The sequence below is a fragment of the Ochotona curzoniae genome, unplaced genomic scaffold, assembly GCF_017591425.1.
Source record: "Ochotona curzoniae isolate NIBS_2020 unplaced genomic scaffold, NIBS_Ocur_1.0 contig_3520, whole genome shotgun sequence".
Taxonomy (NCBI): Eukaryota; Metazoa; Chordata; class Mammalia; order Lagomorpha; family Ochotonidae; genus Ochotona; species Ochotona curzoniae.
The window spans coordinates 21,644,222-21,661,587 of NW_024465894.1; the positions used below are offsets into that span (position 1 = coordinate 21,644,222).

The 17,366-nt window shown below is 47.2% G+C and overlaps 1 protein-coding gene across 2 annotated transcripts; it reads right to left on the reverse strand.

Annotated features, from left to right (window-relative positions):
* Window positions 1–3,727: 3,727 nt before the first annotated feature.
* Window positions 3,728–14,180, reverse strand: ZNF133 (zinc finger protein 133). 2 transcript variants are annotated; one of them, XM_040981798.1, is made up of 4 exons: window positions 14,043–14,180; window positions 12,534–12,660; window positions 11,098–11,193; window positions 3,728–6,460 (listed from the first exon to the last, which is right to left on the reverse strand). In XM_040981798.1, exons 2-4 carry the CDS (start codon window positions 12,652–12,654, stop codon window positions 4,704–4,706), a joined length of 1,974 nt encoding a protein of 657 aa, XP_040837732.1. In that variant the 5' UTR covers window positions 12,655–12,660; window positions 14,043–14,180; the 3' UTR covers window positions 3,728–4,703. The 2 variants fall into 2 exon arrangements, with proteins under 2 accessions (XP_040837732.1, XP_040837731.1); XM_040981797.1 differs by lacking the exon at window positions 14,043–14,180 and having other exon boundaries at window positions 12,534–12,820.
* Between the last annotated feature and the right edge of the window lie 3,186 nt (window positions 14,181–17,366).

The window sequence follows — 17,366 nt, forward strand, 5'->3', positions numbered from 1 at the left end:
TCCTATCAACTTTTGTTCCATATATTTTGAAACACTATTGCTAAGGGTGTATGTCTGTGATTGGTGTACCTCTCCAAAGAATTGGCCCTTTTCCCATTGTAAAATGTCCTTCTTTACCTCCAGTAATATTTGACTTAAAAGTCTTAATTTTCTGATAACAGCATGACCACTCTAGCTTCATTTGAGTTGTTCGCCTGATGTATCCTTTTTAGTTTTTTTTTAATCATTTTACTTTTTTTTTTAATAGTTTTTTCTTTTTATTTATTTATTTTTTATTGGGAAGGCAGATATACAAAGAGGAGAGACAAAGAGGAAGATCTTCCATCCGATGATTCACTCCCCAAGTGAGCGCAACGGCCGATGCTATGCCAGTCCGAAGCCAGGAGCCTCTTCTGGGTCTCCCACGTGGGTACAGGGTCCCAAAGCTTTGGGCCGTCCTCGACTGCCCTCCCAGGCCACAAGCAGGGAGCTGGAAGGGAAGCGGGGCTGCCGGGACCAGAACCGGCGCCCATATGGGATCCCGGGCATTCAAGGTGAGGACCTTAACCACTTGCGCCACCGCGCCGGGCCCTAATCATTTTACTTTTAATCTATTTGTGTTCCAATCTGAAGCCTATCCCTGACAGGATCTAGTTAGACCAGAGTTTATAATCCTTCATTTTGATGTGTGGCTTTTAACTGAAGAACAGTCTATTTGCAATTAATCTAATTCTTGATAAAATCTCTACCACTTTGGTAATGTTTTCTTTTTTAAAAAAATCTATTTATTTTAAAGGTAGAGTCAGAAAGGGAGAGGCAGAAAGATGAGAGAGAGAGGGAAAGAGAGAGAGAGCACCCCCCCACACACACTGGCTCGCTTCCCAGATGGCGGCCAGGCCACAGCCTGAGCCAGGAGCTTCCTTTGGGCCTCTCCAAAGTGCTCCAGCCGGCACTCTTCGGGGATGCTGGCGTTCACCTGCCCCTCCGCGACACCACATCCTTGATACTGTTTCTGTATGTCTTACGTTCCTATTTCCCCATTACTGCCTCATTTTGTGGTAAATAAACATTTTGCAGTATATCATATATTTTTTAAAGATTTGTTTAATTTTATTGTAAAGTCAGATATATAGAGAAGAGCAGAGACAGAGAGGAAGATCTTCCATCCGATGATTCACTCCCCAAGCAGCTACAACGGCCAGGGCTGCGCCGATCCAAAGCCAGGAGCCAGGAGCTTCTTCTAGATCTCCTGCGCGGGAGCAGGGAAGACTTTGGGCCATCCTCGACTGCTTTCCCAGGCCACAAGCAGAGAGCTGAATGGGAAGTGGAGCTGTGGGGATTCGAGCTGGCGCCCATATGGGATCCTGGCGCATGCAAGGTGAGGACTTTGGCCACTAGGCTGCCACACTGGGCCCACAGTGTATCATATTTTTAAAAATATATTTTTCATCTACTTGGAAGGCAAAAGAGAGAAAGGAGGAGAAAAAAAGATTGTCCCATTCTCTGGATCACTCTCATGCAACAGCTGGTACTGACTCAGGCAGCAGCCAAAAGCCTAGAACTCCACCCCAATCTGATGTGTGAGCGGCAGGACCACAGATGAGCTATCATCTGCTGCCTCCAGGATACATCATCAGAAAATTGGATTACAGTGGAAACACTAAGACTCAAACTGGACTTCCAGTGTGGAATGTGGGCATTCAAAATGGCAGCTTAATCCACTGTGCTACAGCACCTGCCCTAATATATCCTTTTAACTCATTAATGTTTCTTATAAATTCAGTCTGCTAACAACAAATTCATGCTTTGGTTTATCCAGGACTATCTTAATCTCCTTTAAAAGAAAATTTTGTGGGCCCGGCACAGTAGTCTAGTGACTAAAGTCCTCATCTTGCATGTGCTAGGATCCTATGAGTGCTGGTTCATGTCCCAGCTGCTCCACTTCCCATCCTGCGCCCTGCTTGTGGCCTGGGAAAGCAGTTGAGGATGGCCCAAAGCCTTGGGACCCTGCACCCTCGTGGGAGACCTGGAGAAGGTTCCTGGCTTCTGGCTTCAGATCGGCACAGCACCGGCCGTTGTGATCCCTTGGGGAGTAAATCATGAGACGGAAGATCTTCCTCTCTGTCTCCTCTTCTCTGTATATGTCTGACTTTGTGATAAAATAAATCTTTAAAAAAAATAATAATCCATTTTTAGTCTTACTTAGGGTCCCTCGCAAAGCAGATTCTACTTCTCTGATTTGAAGATTCTTATTTTTTGAAAGTTTGATTACATGGCATCTAGGTGTGGATGTCTCTGAATTAATCTTACTTGAAATTCATGAAGCTTCTTAGATGAGTATTTTCCTGCCTTCCATCACCTTTAGGAAATTCTGGCCATTCATTCAAGTGTTCCTCCCGTACCTCTGCTTCTATTTGTGACATTCCTAACACACACATGGCCCACTTCATGGTATTTCTTAGGCTCTGCTTAGTTTTCTTTAGTCTTCTTTGTGTTTCTCAGACAACTCTATATGCAAGCCCATTGCCCTCTCAAATCTGCTGTGGAGTACCTCTAGTGGTCTGTTAACATACCTCTTAGCTACAAAATTTGTGTTCCTCACTATAACTTCTCTGTTAAGTGTACCTGTCTCCTCAATCTACAAGTGTTTTTGAATTTTATAGTTGCTATTAATCTGACAGGAACAAATGTTACTGTGTAGTCTTCATTATTTACCTTCACTTACGTTAAGGGTTTTTTTTTTTTCAAATGAACAAATACTGTGATGTCTATTCATTATAGTTTGAGTATTTTCTGTTACACTCTTGATTTTTTAAATTCTACTCCTAGAATTAGGCAGATCTAAAATAATGTTTTCTGTTTAGGCTGAAAATGTGGGTGGCCTTCCAGAATTTTTTTTCCTGAACTTATTTTCATGTTAACCATTTGGATGTTGAGATTTTGAATCCTAGTTAGAAAACTCAGCCCCATATTGTGAAACTATTACAGTATCTACTGCTGTACAACAACTCTAAAATCTATCACTTAAAAGACAGTCTTCTTAGCCTCACCTGTTACGGTCCTATTGGTTGATCAAGCAAAGCGGGATGGTTCTCACTGGGTTCTCTGACGTGGTTGCAGATGCTGGCTGAAGCTTCAGTTATTTAAAGGCAGGACAGGACATCCACAATGGCTCACTCACGTAACTGGAGCTGATGTTCACTTGGGCTTTGTTTAGCTGTGGCTGATGACCATGGTGCCTCTGTAAGTTGCATGGCACAGCAGCAAGGATCAAAGAACAGTCACTGTAATTCTTCTTAGGAAGGCCTCAGAAGTCCCATGATATCACCTCTGCTCTAACTCTCTGGAATTCTAAATGGATCCTAGCACTGAGCTAGGATCCTGCCACCAGGTCCTTGCTTACAGCCCTGGGAGTGGCTCTCCAGGCTGGTGTCTGCATTCTGAACTACTGTCCCTTTTTCACCACTCTATGCTTTCCTGCCTCCCCAACTATGGAAAAGTAGGGACTTTTGTTTGTTTGAGACTAAGCTGTTACTTCTATTACAAATACCATGGGTTCCCATTAGACAAAATCACATTTACAAAACTCTTCATGATGAATCTTTCCTTGGTGTGGTTGTTAAAGAGCCATTAAAAATACTCTTAAAATTCACATTTTACGTAGTATATAAGTCTCCCACTTTCAGAAGTCTTATACTTTGACCTTGAAGAACACTTATGCTGAGCAAAACCACTTGGGACTGGAGCACAATGGAGAATTAAGGTTAAGGCTCCTTCAACATGGTGCAGTATTTCAGCCTGATTCGGGAATCTAAGGGTTGTGGCTCTGGGACCTTAGATCAGTTACTGAATGGTTGGCATCAAGCTAGGTCCTGAGAAGGAAGCATCTCTTGTAGTCCTAAACCCTACAGGGCTGATTTGGAAGTGTGGCTTCAAAGATCTTCATTATTGGAGGGCTAAGAGGGACACATGGCTAAAGACTGTTATAGTTAATGGAGTTCCAGTGAGGTAGCATTGCTGTGGGTTGGTGGGAATTATCCATGGTGGTTTGGTATGGATATGATGGAGACCCAGAGCTCTTGAGACTACGGCTAGCTTGATTACAGCTGACTTAAGAAGCTCTGGGATTGGCCTTCTGCGGACAATGTATTGGTTAGAGTCCCAAGATGGGAGAACTAGACACCAAAGCCCAAGAAATGCAACAGAAGTAGTAGTTGTTGTTGGCGGGTGACTGAGCAAAGAAAACAGGAGGGCTAGAAAGAGAAGCAACAAAGGGAGCTGTCACAGAAGCCAAGCGGAATGAGGCTGCACAGGAAAACTAGAGAAAGTCACATTTTCTGGAAGGTTTCCCTCCCTCAAATGAAATCACTGTGTTACGCTCCCAGATTCTCTCCTGCACAAGAAGGGTCTATGAATGACTTAACACTTACATCTTCCAAAGTGAATTCTTGTGGAACAGCAGACATTGAAGCACCCAGAGTACCTGTGTCACTCCTTATTTCCTATCTTTATAGACAAGAGAGAGGTTACAGTCAAGGTTACAGATACGTAAGGAAGATTTATTAGAACCAAAGGCCACACAATGTGCAGAAGACTTCGTGTGGGGAAAGTAAATTAAGTTCAATGTCCTTAGAACATGTATGGAATGCAATCTTCTACTCCATTGCATGTTTCCTGGAAGTGTAAACATGTGGGCAGCTGGTCCTCACTGCCACCTCTACTTTTCAAAGAGAGTACGGGGGACCAGCAGGCTGCCCTGCGTGGGCCTCAGAGGCAGGGCGCAGTGGTGCTTTGTGGTGGACGGCCTTGATCTTCCGGTGTTTGCGGAGGTGAGACTTCTGGCTAAAGCCCTGCCTGCACACCTTGCACATGTGAGGCTTCTCCCCCTTGTGTGCCAGTCGATGTAAGGTGACTTGGGACTTGGGGATAAAGCTTTGGCCACACTCGCCACCCACGCAAGGTTTCTCTTCTGAGTGGACCCGCTTATGTGTGATTAAAGCTGACTTATTGCCAAAGCCTAGTCCACACTGCCTGCACGTGTAGGGCTTCTCCCTTGCGTGTTTCCTCCTGTGCCTGATGAGACCAGCCTGGTGACTGAAGCCCCGCCCGCACTCGCGGCACACGTATGGCTTCTCCCCCGAGTGTGTCCTCTGGTGTGCGAGGAGGTTGGACTTCTGACTGAAGCCACGCCCACACTCCTTACACACCATGGGCTTCTCCCCTGAGTGTGTCCTCTGGTGTCTGATGAGATTGGACTGCTGGCTGAAGCCTCGGCCACAGTCCTTGCACACGATGGGCTTCTGCCCAGAATGTATGTTCTGGTGTCTGTTGAGGTGGGACTTCAGACTGAAGCCTCGCCCGCACACCCCACACACGTATGGCTTCTCCCCTGTGTGTGTCCTCCGGTGAGAGATGAGGGTTGAATTCTGGCTAAAGCTGTGCCCACACACTCCGCACACATAGGGCTTCTCCTTGGAGTGCGTCCTCTGGTGGTTAACAAGGGTTGTCCTTTGCCTAAAACAACGCCCGCACTCCTTGCAGGCGTAGGGCTTCTCACCCGAGTGTGTCCTCTGGTGGGAGATGAGGTTGGATCTGTCACTGAAACCCAGGCCACAGTCACTGCACACAATGGTCTTCTCCTCCAAGTGTGTCCTCTGGTGTCGGACGACAGCCGACTTCTGGCTAAAGCCTTTGCCACATTCACGGCACACGTACGGTTTCTCCCCCGAGTGTGTCCTCTGGTGTATGATGAGGTTGGACTTCTGACTGAAGCCCCGCCCACACTCAGTGCACGTGTAAGGCTTCTCGCCAGAGTGCGTCCTCTCGTGGATGATGAGCGTTGACTTCCGGTTAAACCCTCGCCCGCACTCCCTGCACACGATGGGTTTCTCCCCCGAGTGTGCCTTCTGGTGCCTGGCAAGGCTCTTCTTCAGACTGAAGCCCTTCTCGCACACGCCACACACATAGGGTTTCTCCCCTGAGTGTATCCTCTGATGACTCAGCAGGTTTGCCAGCTTGCTGAAGCCCAGCCCACACTCTCCACAGTTGACTGTTCCAAATCCCAAGACTTCGATCCTTTCCAACAATCTGTTTGTTTCCTCCGGGTTTCCTGGCTCAGAGGCACTGGCCTCAGCCTCTTCCCTTCCAGTGCCACTCTGAGAGCTGACCAGCTGCCCTTGGGGTGGCCTGGAACATGCTCCCAAAGCCTTCTTCTTTGTCTTTCCAACCAAAGGCCTGGTGCGCTGTCTCCCGTGACCGTCTGCTCTATTGCTCCAGATGCGTCCATCAGAGGCTTGCTGCAGCTCCTGCTCCCCAGGGGCCGGCTCCCCCAGCTCGATGCCAGGCTCGGCGGCGTGTGTCTCTGCGCACAAGCATGAGAAGATCCAGCGGGGAGGATCACCCAGTGGGTGTTGCATGGGGAAGTTCTGACTGGAGAGACCGGGAGGGCAACAAGGACCAAGGCTGAGTTCTGGTTTTGGTTCTGTTGCAGAGACAAAAGTTGGAGTCACAACTGAGTCCCGAGAGGCAGCCTGAGCAGTTCTGCCTAGTGTGATGGGGAGATTTGATTCCCTGTCCTCCAAAATACTTCCGACTCAAGTGGCACCTAACCATGACTTCCTTTTCCCTGGAACTTACATGATGATCTTCCATCCCATGACTGCACCTCACATCCTAAGATCTATTCATATAAAACATTACAAGAAGTTTCAGGTGCATACTTAGGGCTCACATACAACACAGGCAACTGTCTCTACAAAATGACTCTATGATTATCTTCTTCTAACTTACAACTCCTCACACACGCCAGGTTCACAAGGATTTGCTTTTCAACTGAAAGAGCCTTAGCCATAGGACCAATGTGGAAGTGTCCTATATCCTGTCCCTCTGAGGACAAGGATGGACTGAGAGAGCAGTCATTCAGATGGGATGGAGAACCCCTGGTGCAGGGAGAGGGTGCTTAAAGAGAAAGAGTGTGGGAGGCAGCTAAGTGTGCAATCTCACTAACAAATATCTGTTACAGGACTGCGCCGTGCCAGGCTTCCAGAACACAGCTTAGGTCCCCACTGACTTACGACGCTCCCTCTGGTGCACTGTTGATTTCTATACATTTCCCTTGAAATGAGTGTGGACAAGTTTTCAACTGACAGCACCTCTTCCACCACTGAATGTGCTGCTTCATGAAAACTTGCTGCAGGTAGCAGAAGGTAATATGCGATGAAACAATTTAAGTAACCGGATATGAGCTTACGCAGTTTATCTAAACATTCTTTTCTTGGCCAAAGAAGAATCTAACTTATTTAAACTAACTCCGTCTGCTCCTACATCCCAGGATAAGCCCATTCTACAGAGTGCTGCTTTTCAGCCCTGATTATGAATAGTCCAATCCCCCTGGCTCATCGCTGACTCTTCCCACTGAGCTAGCCAGCTGGGGAGTGCCTTCCCTTTGCTGTGTCACTGCCGGAAGCTCAACAACTTCCTTTCTGCTAACCTGGACTCGGAAGGCTGAGGAGCCGCAGGGATCCCTACGGCCTGTTACTCAGCAGAGAATGATCTGTTTCCACTGTTTCTCACTGACTTTTGTTTGTTTAACTTTGGTTGTTTGGGGCTCCACAATTTAAACTGATGCTGTATTTCCATTTCTAGCCAGCGATGAGCTTTGTGGAAGTCTGCACTTCAGTGGAGTTTTTACATTTCGTTTGTGGTGTTATTTTCTCTTGGCCATGTTAAGGGAAAGGAAGCAGACACTGAGGCGTTGCTGGGGGTTATGTCAGACGTTAGGACATGGAGACACGGTAAGCGGGTTTTGCAGCAGAAGGTACTGCAACTTTCTTTGATAAAGGCAATCCTTCCACGTATGCTTAGAACAGCCCTAACTTCTGTGCCTTTATAAACAGTGGCAGGTTTGAGAAGTATAGATCCCTCTGACCCCTGCATCTTTCCCTGCCACTGCCACTTTCTGGGACATTTCAAAACAGTTACATCTATTCAGGGTGACAGAAGACAAACAGAATTAGCTGGTATTTTAAATGTTGGTATTTAGGGCCCGGCACAATAGCGTAGTGGTTAAAGTCCTCGCCTTGCACGCGCCAGGATCCCATATGGGTGCCAGTTCTAATCCCAGCAGCTCCACTTCCCATCCAGTTCCCTACTTGTGACCTGGGAAAGCAGTCAAGGATGGCCCAAAGCCTTGAGACCCTGCATCCATATGGGAGACCCAGAAGAAGCTCCTGGCTCCTGGCTTCAAGTTGGCTCAGCTCCAGCCATTGCAGCCACTTGGGGAGTAAACCATTGGATAGAAGATCTTCCTCTTTGTTTTTCCTACTCTCTGTACATCTGCCTTTCCAGTAAAAATAAATAATAAAAATCTTTTTAAAATAATTAAAAAAAATAAATGTTGGTATTTAAATCTTATGATTCCATCTTCTTGAAAGACAGAATAATAGACAGAGATCCTCTATCTACTGATTGATCCTGCAAACACCTGCTCTAGCCAGAATTGAGCCAGGTCAAGGCCAGGATCCTGGAACTACCATCTGGGTCTCCCATGTGGGGAACAGAGACTCAAGCACTTGAACATTGCTGTTGCCTCCCAGGACGCATTAGCAGGAAGTTGGGTTGAAAGCTCAGGAACCAGAACTTAAACCAGCACTAGAATATGGGATGCAGAGGGGTGAAGCTAGCACCTTTGATGCCAGCAGCCCATGTGGGCACTGGTTTGAGTTTTAGCTGTTCCACTTTCAACCAGCTTCCTGCTAACACACCTGGGAAAATGGAAATATGGCCCAAGTAGTTGGGCCCTTACAAAAATGCTGGCCACCCAGATGGAGTTCCAGGCTTCTGGCTTTAGTCTGGCCAAGCCCTGGCTATAGCAGCCATCGGGTGAGTAAATCAGCAAGAGGATCTCTCCGTCTCTTTCTCTCTCTGTGTCTGAAACTGCCTTTCAAATAAATAAGGCTTTTAAAAATGAAAATTAAAGCGCCCTGCACGGTGGTCTAGTGCTGGATCCTCGCCTTGCATTCACCAAGATCCCATATGGGCGCTGGTTGTGTCCTGACTACTCCACTTCCCATCTAGCTTCCTGCTTATAGCCTGGGAAAGCAGTGGAGGATGGCCCAAAACCTTGGGACCCTGTAATTGCATTGGAGACCCAGGAGATGCTCCTAACTCCAGATCAGCTCAGCTGCGGCTGTTGCAGCTACTTGGAGAGTGAACCAACAAATGGAAAATCTTTCTCTGTCTCTCCTTCTCTCTGTATATCTGCCTTTTCAAGGGGAAAAAAAATCATAAAAAGAAAATTATAAAGGATATGGGATGCAGGTACCTCAATGTATAGCACCACAATGCCTGTCCCAATAAGGTGTTTGCTGTCTTCGGGTATTCCCATCCTGACAGGCTTACGGAGAGACCAATGAGCATCAATATGAGCTTATCATTTAAAAACTCGAGTATCCAGATTAAAACTAAAACTGAATTCTCGTTGGTAAGGATGCACGGGTTTCTGCAGGCAAACTTTTCTGTTGCCATTCAAGTTGCAGTCCTTTAGGGAACGGTGCAGTTGCAGCCGTGGTCGCGAGGCTATACTCCAAGAACGAGAGGCACTCCGCACTGATGAATCACACAGAGAACTTTATTTGTTGGCATATGACTCAGAGGTGGATTGAGTACTTTAAAATACGGTAAAACTTGGAAATCAGATGTCTTTCCTTGATTTTATTATAGTTTCAATGTAATATTACATAATATAGTGCTATAAATCATGGTTCTCTTTCCCAAAGAAATCTTTATTAACCTAAACTTCCAAGATTCAATCACTGATTTTTAAGGTCTGTAAAGCTAATTTTACGTATATAAATGTAGGTCAGAAAAATGTAGACATGTATCTAATTAATATAAAGTGTAAAGACAGTGTTGGAAATAATGATTCTATACTTACTTTACTCAAAGTAAATTCCAGAAGTAACATTTTTTCAGGTAATTTTTACTATCGAAACTGATCATAACACTTTTTAGTTTCTAACAGCTCTATTAGAAAATCCCTATAAAAATCGATATTTTAGATTGTCTTGGGGAGAGGCCAGCAGTGTGATGTAGAAAGTTAAGCCACCACTGGCATGCCCCCGGCAAGGGCAGGAGTTCTGCTGCACCTGCCATCCAGCCCTGCTAACGGGCCTGGGAAAGCAGCAGAAGCTGGCCCAAGGGTTTGAGGCCCTGCACCATGTGGGTGCTCCAGATGAAGCTCCTGGCTCCTGACTTCAAGCTGGCTCAACTCTGACTGTTACGGTCATTTGGGGAGTGAATGAGAAGCTAAGAAACATCTATCTATCACCACCTTCCTTGCTAGCTCTTTTACAACTGCCTTTCAAATAAATTTTTTAAAAAGGGCGGGGGGAGATTTCCTGGCACAGACATTTGATCTGGGGGTCAAGAAAGCACTTAAGAATCCCATGTCCTTGTGCCTGAGTTCTATGTTGCAGCTGTGCTCCTTACCCCGGCTTAAAGCTAACACACACTCCACACACTCTGGGAGGCATGGCTCAAGGACTTGGGGCACAGCCACCCCCATGGGAGACCCAGACTGAATCCTGGCTCCTGGCTCCAGCCTGGCCTAGGCTGGGATGACCTTGTCTGGATTGTGTTCCCATTGAAACGCACCTTATATAAGACAGACATCGTTGCTTCACTGACACAAACTCCCAACAACACATAGGGAACAAATAAAATTCTCTTAAAAACTAAAAAAAAAAAAAAAACAACAAGTTTTTGTGTAGTAATTTTACTTATATTCTTGCCTAAAATAATGTAATAAATCTTGTATGAACTAGTTCATTATTTTACAGAAAGTTAGAGCTTGACTGTTCATCAACGTGTGTAATATCATGTTTAAACACATGCACAATTGTATTTCAACAGCAAAAACCAGAAAGATTAAACCTGACCAGAAAAGTACTAACTAAAAGGGAATTATGATGTGGTGTGTAAATTCTGTCCTTCCCATGAAAAAGAATTCTTGTCTTCCACACGGTCTACTTGCCAAGCATGAAGCCCCCCTTTTGGCTTCAGCAGCTGTGTGCTTTCCACTCCCAAGGCTCTCACCAGTAGGGAGTGCCCCCCACTCACCTGCACAGGCGGCCAGTGGACACGGTCTGTTCTCTTTCCACGTCTCCTTCCCTTGCTCCAGCTGAGTGATGAGTTTGGGTTTCGAAAACGAAATTCCTGCTCACAGAGAAAGAAGATACAGTGACTGCAGGTCAAGGATCCCGTCAGGCATTCAGAGCCAAACTGGGTGGTACTACCAGGACCCAAAAGTGGGGGGCTCTCAGCAATGAAAGGGGGACTGCGGGAAGGCAAATGGAGACGGATGCAGCTGCTTCTACACGATGCCACGTAGATGAGCACCTGTTTCATTTTAAAGCAGTTATCAAGTTAACAAGAAAGCCCTGGTGTAGGGGAAGCAGCAGAGAACAGACACCCACCTCCCTCCTCTCACCTACTTTCAACTCTATAAAATCAGGCTTTCCTGCAGAAACAGACCAAATGCCTTTGCTGCCGTGTCCAACACAGAAGCCAAGTTACGGGGTCCAGTGTCGTGATGTGGTCGGACACTTCACACACGGGCATCTCGTGAGAATTGCAGTTCAGGGCCTGGCTACTCCACTCCTGACCCAGCTCCCCATGGTTCAGGATCAATCTAGCCCAGACCCAGCCATGGCAACCATTCGGGGGGTGAACCAGGACACGGAGGATGTATGTGTGTGTATACCTCATAAATAAAAACATAAATACTCTTTAAAAAACACAAAACAAGGCCCAGCTGCATGGCCTAGAGGCTAAAGTCCTTGCCTTGAACGTTCCAGGATTCTATATGGGCGCCGGTTCCAATCCCGGCAGCCCCACTTCCCATCCAGCTCCCTGCTTGTGGCCTGGGAAGGCAGTCGAGGACAGTCCAATGCTTTGGGACCCTGCACCCACAGGGGAGACCTGGAGGAGGTTCCTGGCTCCTGGCTCGGGATCGGCATAGCATTGGCCATTGTGCTCACTTGGGGAGTGAATCATCGGACGCAAGATCTTCCTCTCTATCTCTCCTCCTCTCTGTATATCTGTCTTTGTAATAAAAATAAATAAATCCTTAAAAAAAACAAGTCAATATTCATTGTTTAAAACAAAAAAAAACACCACAAAACAAATCATGGGGTCCAGCACCATAGCACAGCCCATTAAACCACTGTAGGCAGCACCAGCATCCGCTGTGGGTGCCAGTTCGTGTCCTGGCGGCTGCAATTCCTATCGATCCCCTGCTAACGCATCTGGGGACGCAGCAGAGATGGCCCAAGTGCTTGGGTTCCTGTACCCACATGGGAGACCCGAATGAAGCTCCTGGCTCATGACTTCAGTCTGGTCCAACCCTGGCTATTGCTGCCATCTGGGAAGTGAACTTGTGGCTAGAAGGCCTGCCTCTGTGCACGTGTAATTTTCCAAATGAAAAGATCAAAATTAAAGTTGGGAATCAAGATGACTGGAGCCATAGGAATGCGGATCGCACACGCCAAGCTCACCCAGGGACACCAAGTTGCTATAGTTCTCCAGCATCACCTCCTTGTACAGCGTTCTCTGGGCAGGACTCAGCAGGCTCCACTCCTCCTGCGTGAAATCCACAGCCACGTCTCTAAACGTCATGTGTGTCTGCAACATGAAACACAGCACTGCTCAGCCAGAGCCAGCCCCGGGAGAAGTGCCCAGAGGATCCCCGGGCAGGCACCCTGCCGCTGCTCACCCAGAGCCAGCACCGCTGCCGTTGCCATTGCCTCTGATGCCAGGTGTTGCAAGACTTTCCAGCCTGTCTCTACCCAGGCAGCAGCATTTGTGAACTTACACATTCAAAAGCCCCGGTAGTAGTCCCAGTGTGGCAGCCTAACAGCTAAAGTCCTAGCCTTACACACACTGGAATCCCATATGGGTGCCAGTTCTAATCCCGGCTGCCCCGCTCCCCTTCCAGCTCCCTTCTTGTGGCCTGGGAAAGCAGGGGACAGCCTAAAGCCTTGGGACCCTGCACCCGCGTGGGAGACCTGGAAGAGGCTCTGGGCTCCTGGCTTCAGATCAGCACAGTTCTGGTCATTGCAGCCGCCTGGGGAGTGAATCATGGGACAAAGATCTTCTCTATCTCTCTTTATCTCTCCTCCTCTATGTATATCTGACTTTCCAATAAAAATAAAACAAAATCTTAAAAAAAATTCCCAGGTAGGCGATTTGGAGTGTTAACACAAAAATCAGTAGCCTTAAAATTAGGGGACTTTACATCTAAGCACAACAGACTTTAAGCATTTATCAGACAGGGTAAGCAATCCTGTTAGTGCCGATATAGATGAGTGACTCAAGTTGCTACAATCTGATAACGGTAGACAACTCATCCCACCGCTTCCAGGTAAGCACACCACCTCTCAGCCTCGTGGAACCTGCCAGAGCCCAGCAGGGGCCACCAAGCTGCACCATTTCAAAGTGAAGGCCTCACCAGGACAAAGGTTTCAGGAGGAAGTTCTGTGCATTTATAAGTTTTGTTTTATCTGTGGTTCTACTGCTATGCTGTCAGCCTTCCCTGCTACCCCCAATTCCCCCCAGTGCCTCACCTGGAATACCTGACACTTCTTCCCTTAACATTCCCAAAGTCAAGTAGCTCCTGAAACCTTTGTCCCTTTGAAATGACAGATAAGACGACCGAGGCCCCAGGGACACCCCCGCCAACCCCACCAGTGGAAGTACAGACCCCTGAGGGCTTCAGATCAACACGCACCCATCCCAGGACTTACAGCACTAAGCGAGCTTCTCCCAGTGCTGCCGTTCCCGTCACAGCCGGACTCACCTCCATCCCTAACATCCTCAGGACGTAAAGCCCAAGCCGGCACCTCTACACCGCCCAGCTTTCACGGCTGAGAGAGCCTGACGCATCCCCTCGGTCTGTGCGCCCACACCCCCAAAGAAGGCATCCGGAGAGGGCCCCAACACCACCAGCAGGCGCTCCCCCGCGCCATCAGCACCGACGCCCCCCAAGGAGCAGCCCATGGACCAACCTTTTCAGACCTCCTTTTCTGTTCAGGAAAAAAAAGGCACGGTGGCAGCAAGAATCCCACGGGAGCCTCATTCACCAGCGCCACCCAAGAGCAAGGGGGTCATCACCGGCTGGGGAGAATCGCCCCCAGCCAAGCACCCAGACAACACTACCCAGAATCCTCGGCACTTCGCCGGGGCCACACCTCCCAGGATGCTCGGCGCCCCCGACGGCCGCGGCGCGCGGAGATGACGCAGAGACCGCAGCAGCCTGTCCCGGTGTCTGGGGTGTCCTTGGGGATTCCGCCCATAGGAGCGGGTTGTGGGGTCCCGCTCCGTCCCGTTCCGTCCCAGCTAGCCTGGCTGCACCGGGTCGTGCCAGGAAGCCCACACCGAGCAGCTTCAAGCCCGCAGGCGTGGCACAGGTGCCAGTGCTCGCCGGCTGTTACCTTGGGCGGCGGGGGAGGCATGCCTTTTCATATTCCTCAAGGAAAATACGGGTTTATTAAATTTTGTTTATAAGAAGTAGATCGTGTGTCAATGTCAAACTTGTTAAAAAAACAAATAAACCAAAAACAAAACAACCACTTGAGAGAAGCTGGCGGGCATAGAGGGCTTATCATAACAGATCCTCCACCTGTGCTCCCACATCCCGTGCGGATGCCAGTTCATGTCCCGGCTGCTCCACTGCTGATTCAGTTAATCCCTGCTAATTCCCTGGGAAAGCGGTAGAGCATGGCCCAAGTCCTAGGGACCCTGCACTCATGAGGGAAACCTGGAAGAAGCTCTTGGCTCCTGGCTTTAGACCAGCCCAGTTCTAGCCTTAACAGCCATTTGGGGAGTGAAGCTGTGGTTGGAAGATCTCTCTCTTTGTAATTCTTTTTATTATTATTATTATTTTTTAAATTATTACGATGCAGTTCTATAGGCTCTGGGATATCCTTGACTCCCTCCCCAAATCCTCTCTCTCCTACTGGTTTCTCCTATATTATTACAATAGTACAGTTATTCATAAACAGTCATAAGTCCATCATTGCAGGCATGGACAATGGCAGAGAGTCCAGCATCTCCCATTGGGAGTCCATCTTTGATCTGGAAATAGAGATGCATACTGCATTGTATCCTCACATCTGGATATGATAGTCTCCATTACACAGTTACTATATATCCCGTTAAATGAAAAGCCACAAAACAAAATCAACAGGAAGAAAAATAGAAATTTATAATGCCATGAAGTTAAATAACATGCTACTGAATGTGTTGCTGAAGAAATGAAAAAGAAAATCAAGAACCTTCTTGAAGAAAATGATGGTACCATATGACTTATGAGTCAGTGAAAATTTTGAGAAAAAAACTTTAAAAAGTGAAAATAGGGCCCGGCGCGATGACGCAGTGGTTAAGATCCTCACCTTGCACGTGCCGGGATCCCATATGGGCGCCGGTTCTAATCCCAGCATCCCTGCTTCCCATCCAGCTCCCTGCCTGTGGCCCGGGAAAGCAGTAGAGGACGGCCCACCTGGAAGAGGCTCCAGGCTTCGGATTGGCTCAGCTCCAGCCGTTGCGGCTGCCTGGGGAGTGAATCATCGGACGGAAGATCTTCCTCTCTATCTCTCCTGTATGTATATCCGCCTTTCCAATAAAAAATAAAATAAAATTTAAAAAATGAAAATAAAAGCAAAAGCTCAAAATCCACGAGATAGTTTGCACTTATCTTTGTTGGTGAGAGATGTCTCCTGCAGTCAATAGATAGATGGGATTTTTAATCCAGTCTATTAATCTATGACGTTTGATGAGTTTAATCCATTTGCATTCAGGATTAATATAAATAGGTGGTAATTTGGTCCTGTCATTTTGGCAATGGGTTGTTCATTGATTTAGTCCTCTGTTATTTTACTGGGGTGTTCTTCACATTTGCCCTTGGTTTTGGTGGGTGCTATTCCTCTTCTCTGTCAAGAGAACATCTTTAAGCATCATTTGTAGGGCAGGTTTGGAAGAGGCAAATTCTTTGAGCTTTTCTTTACTGTGAAAGAATTTTATTTCAGTTTCAAAGACAAAGAAAAGCTTTGCTGGGTACATTATTCTGTGCTGACAGCTTTTTCTTTTTAGAATCTGGAATATGTCACTCCATTCTCTTCTGGCCTGCAGTTTCCTGAGAGAGGTTAGCTGTGAACTTAATTGCCAGTTCTCTGTATGTCAATTGATTTTTTTTCATGTGTGCATTTAACGATATTTTCCTTATGCTCAATGGAAGAGAGCTTGATTATCATGTATCATGCTGAAGATTGATTTTTGGTCAACCCTGGTAAGAGTTTTGCGCCCCTCCTGCATGTTGTTTCCTAATTCTTTATTAGTATGAAGGAAGTTTTCATTTATTATTTCATTGAATACAGCTTTAAACACACCTTCCCTTTCGGCTCCTTCTGGAACTCCCATAACTGTTACTTTTGACCTTTTAACAGTGTCTCTTAAATCTTGAATAATTTTTTAGCTTAACCCTGCTCTGTTGACAGCTTTTTGATTGTTTCCCCTTTGTGACAAATATCTTCCAATTCTGAGATTCTTTTTCTGCCTCATTCATTCTATTATTGAGACTTTACATTGAATTTTTTTTAAGATTTATTTTTATTATTTTTTTATTGGAAAGGCAGATATACAGAGAGGAGAGACAGAGAGGAAGATCTTCCGTCCGATGATTCACTCCCCAAGTGAGCGCAACGGCCGATGCTATGCCAATCCGAAGCCAGGAGACTCTTCCAGGTCTCCCGCGCGGGTGCAGGGTCCCAAAGCTTTGGGCCATCCTCGACTGCTTTCCCAGGCCACAGGCAGGGAGCTGGAAGGGAAGCGGGGCTGCCGGGATTAGAACCGGCGCCCATATGGGATCCCGGGCGTGCAAGGCGAGGACCTTAACCACTTGCACCACCGCGCCGGGTCCTTTACATTGAATTTTTAAAAATTATTTGTTTTTATTGCAAAGTAAGATATATAGAGAGGAGAAGAGACAGAGAGGAAAATCTTCCATCTGTTGATTTATTCCTCAGGTGACTGCAGTGGCTACAACTGCACCAATGTGAAGCCAGGAGCCTGGAGCCTCTTCCAAGTCTCCCACACGGGTGCAGTGTCCCAAGGCTTGGGCCCTCCTCCACTGCCCTCCCAGGCCACAAGCAGGGAGCTGAATGGGAAGCAGGGCCGCCAAGATTAGAACTGGCGCCCATATGGGATCCTGGTGCGTGCAAGGTGAGGACATTAGCCACTACGCTATCATGCCGCCGGGCCCAATACAACTAACTTTTAGAGTTGACGCAGCCGGGGCCAGCATTGTGATGCAGCATGTTAGGTCACTGCTTGCC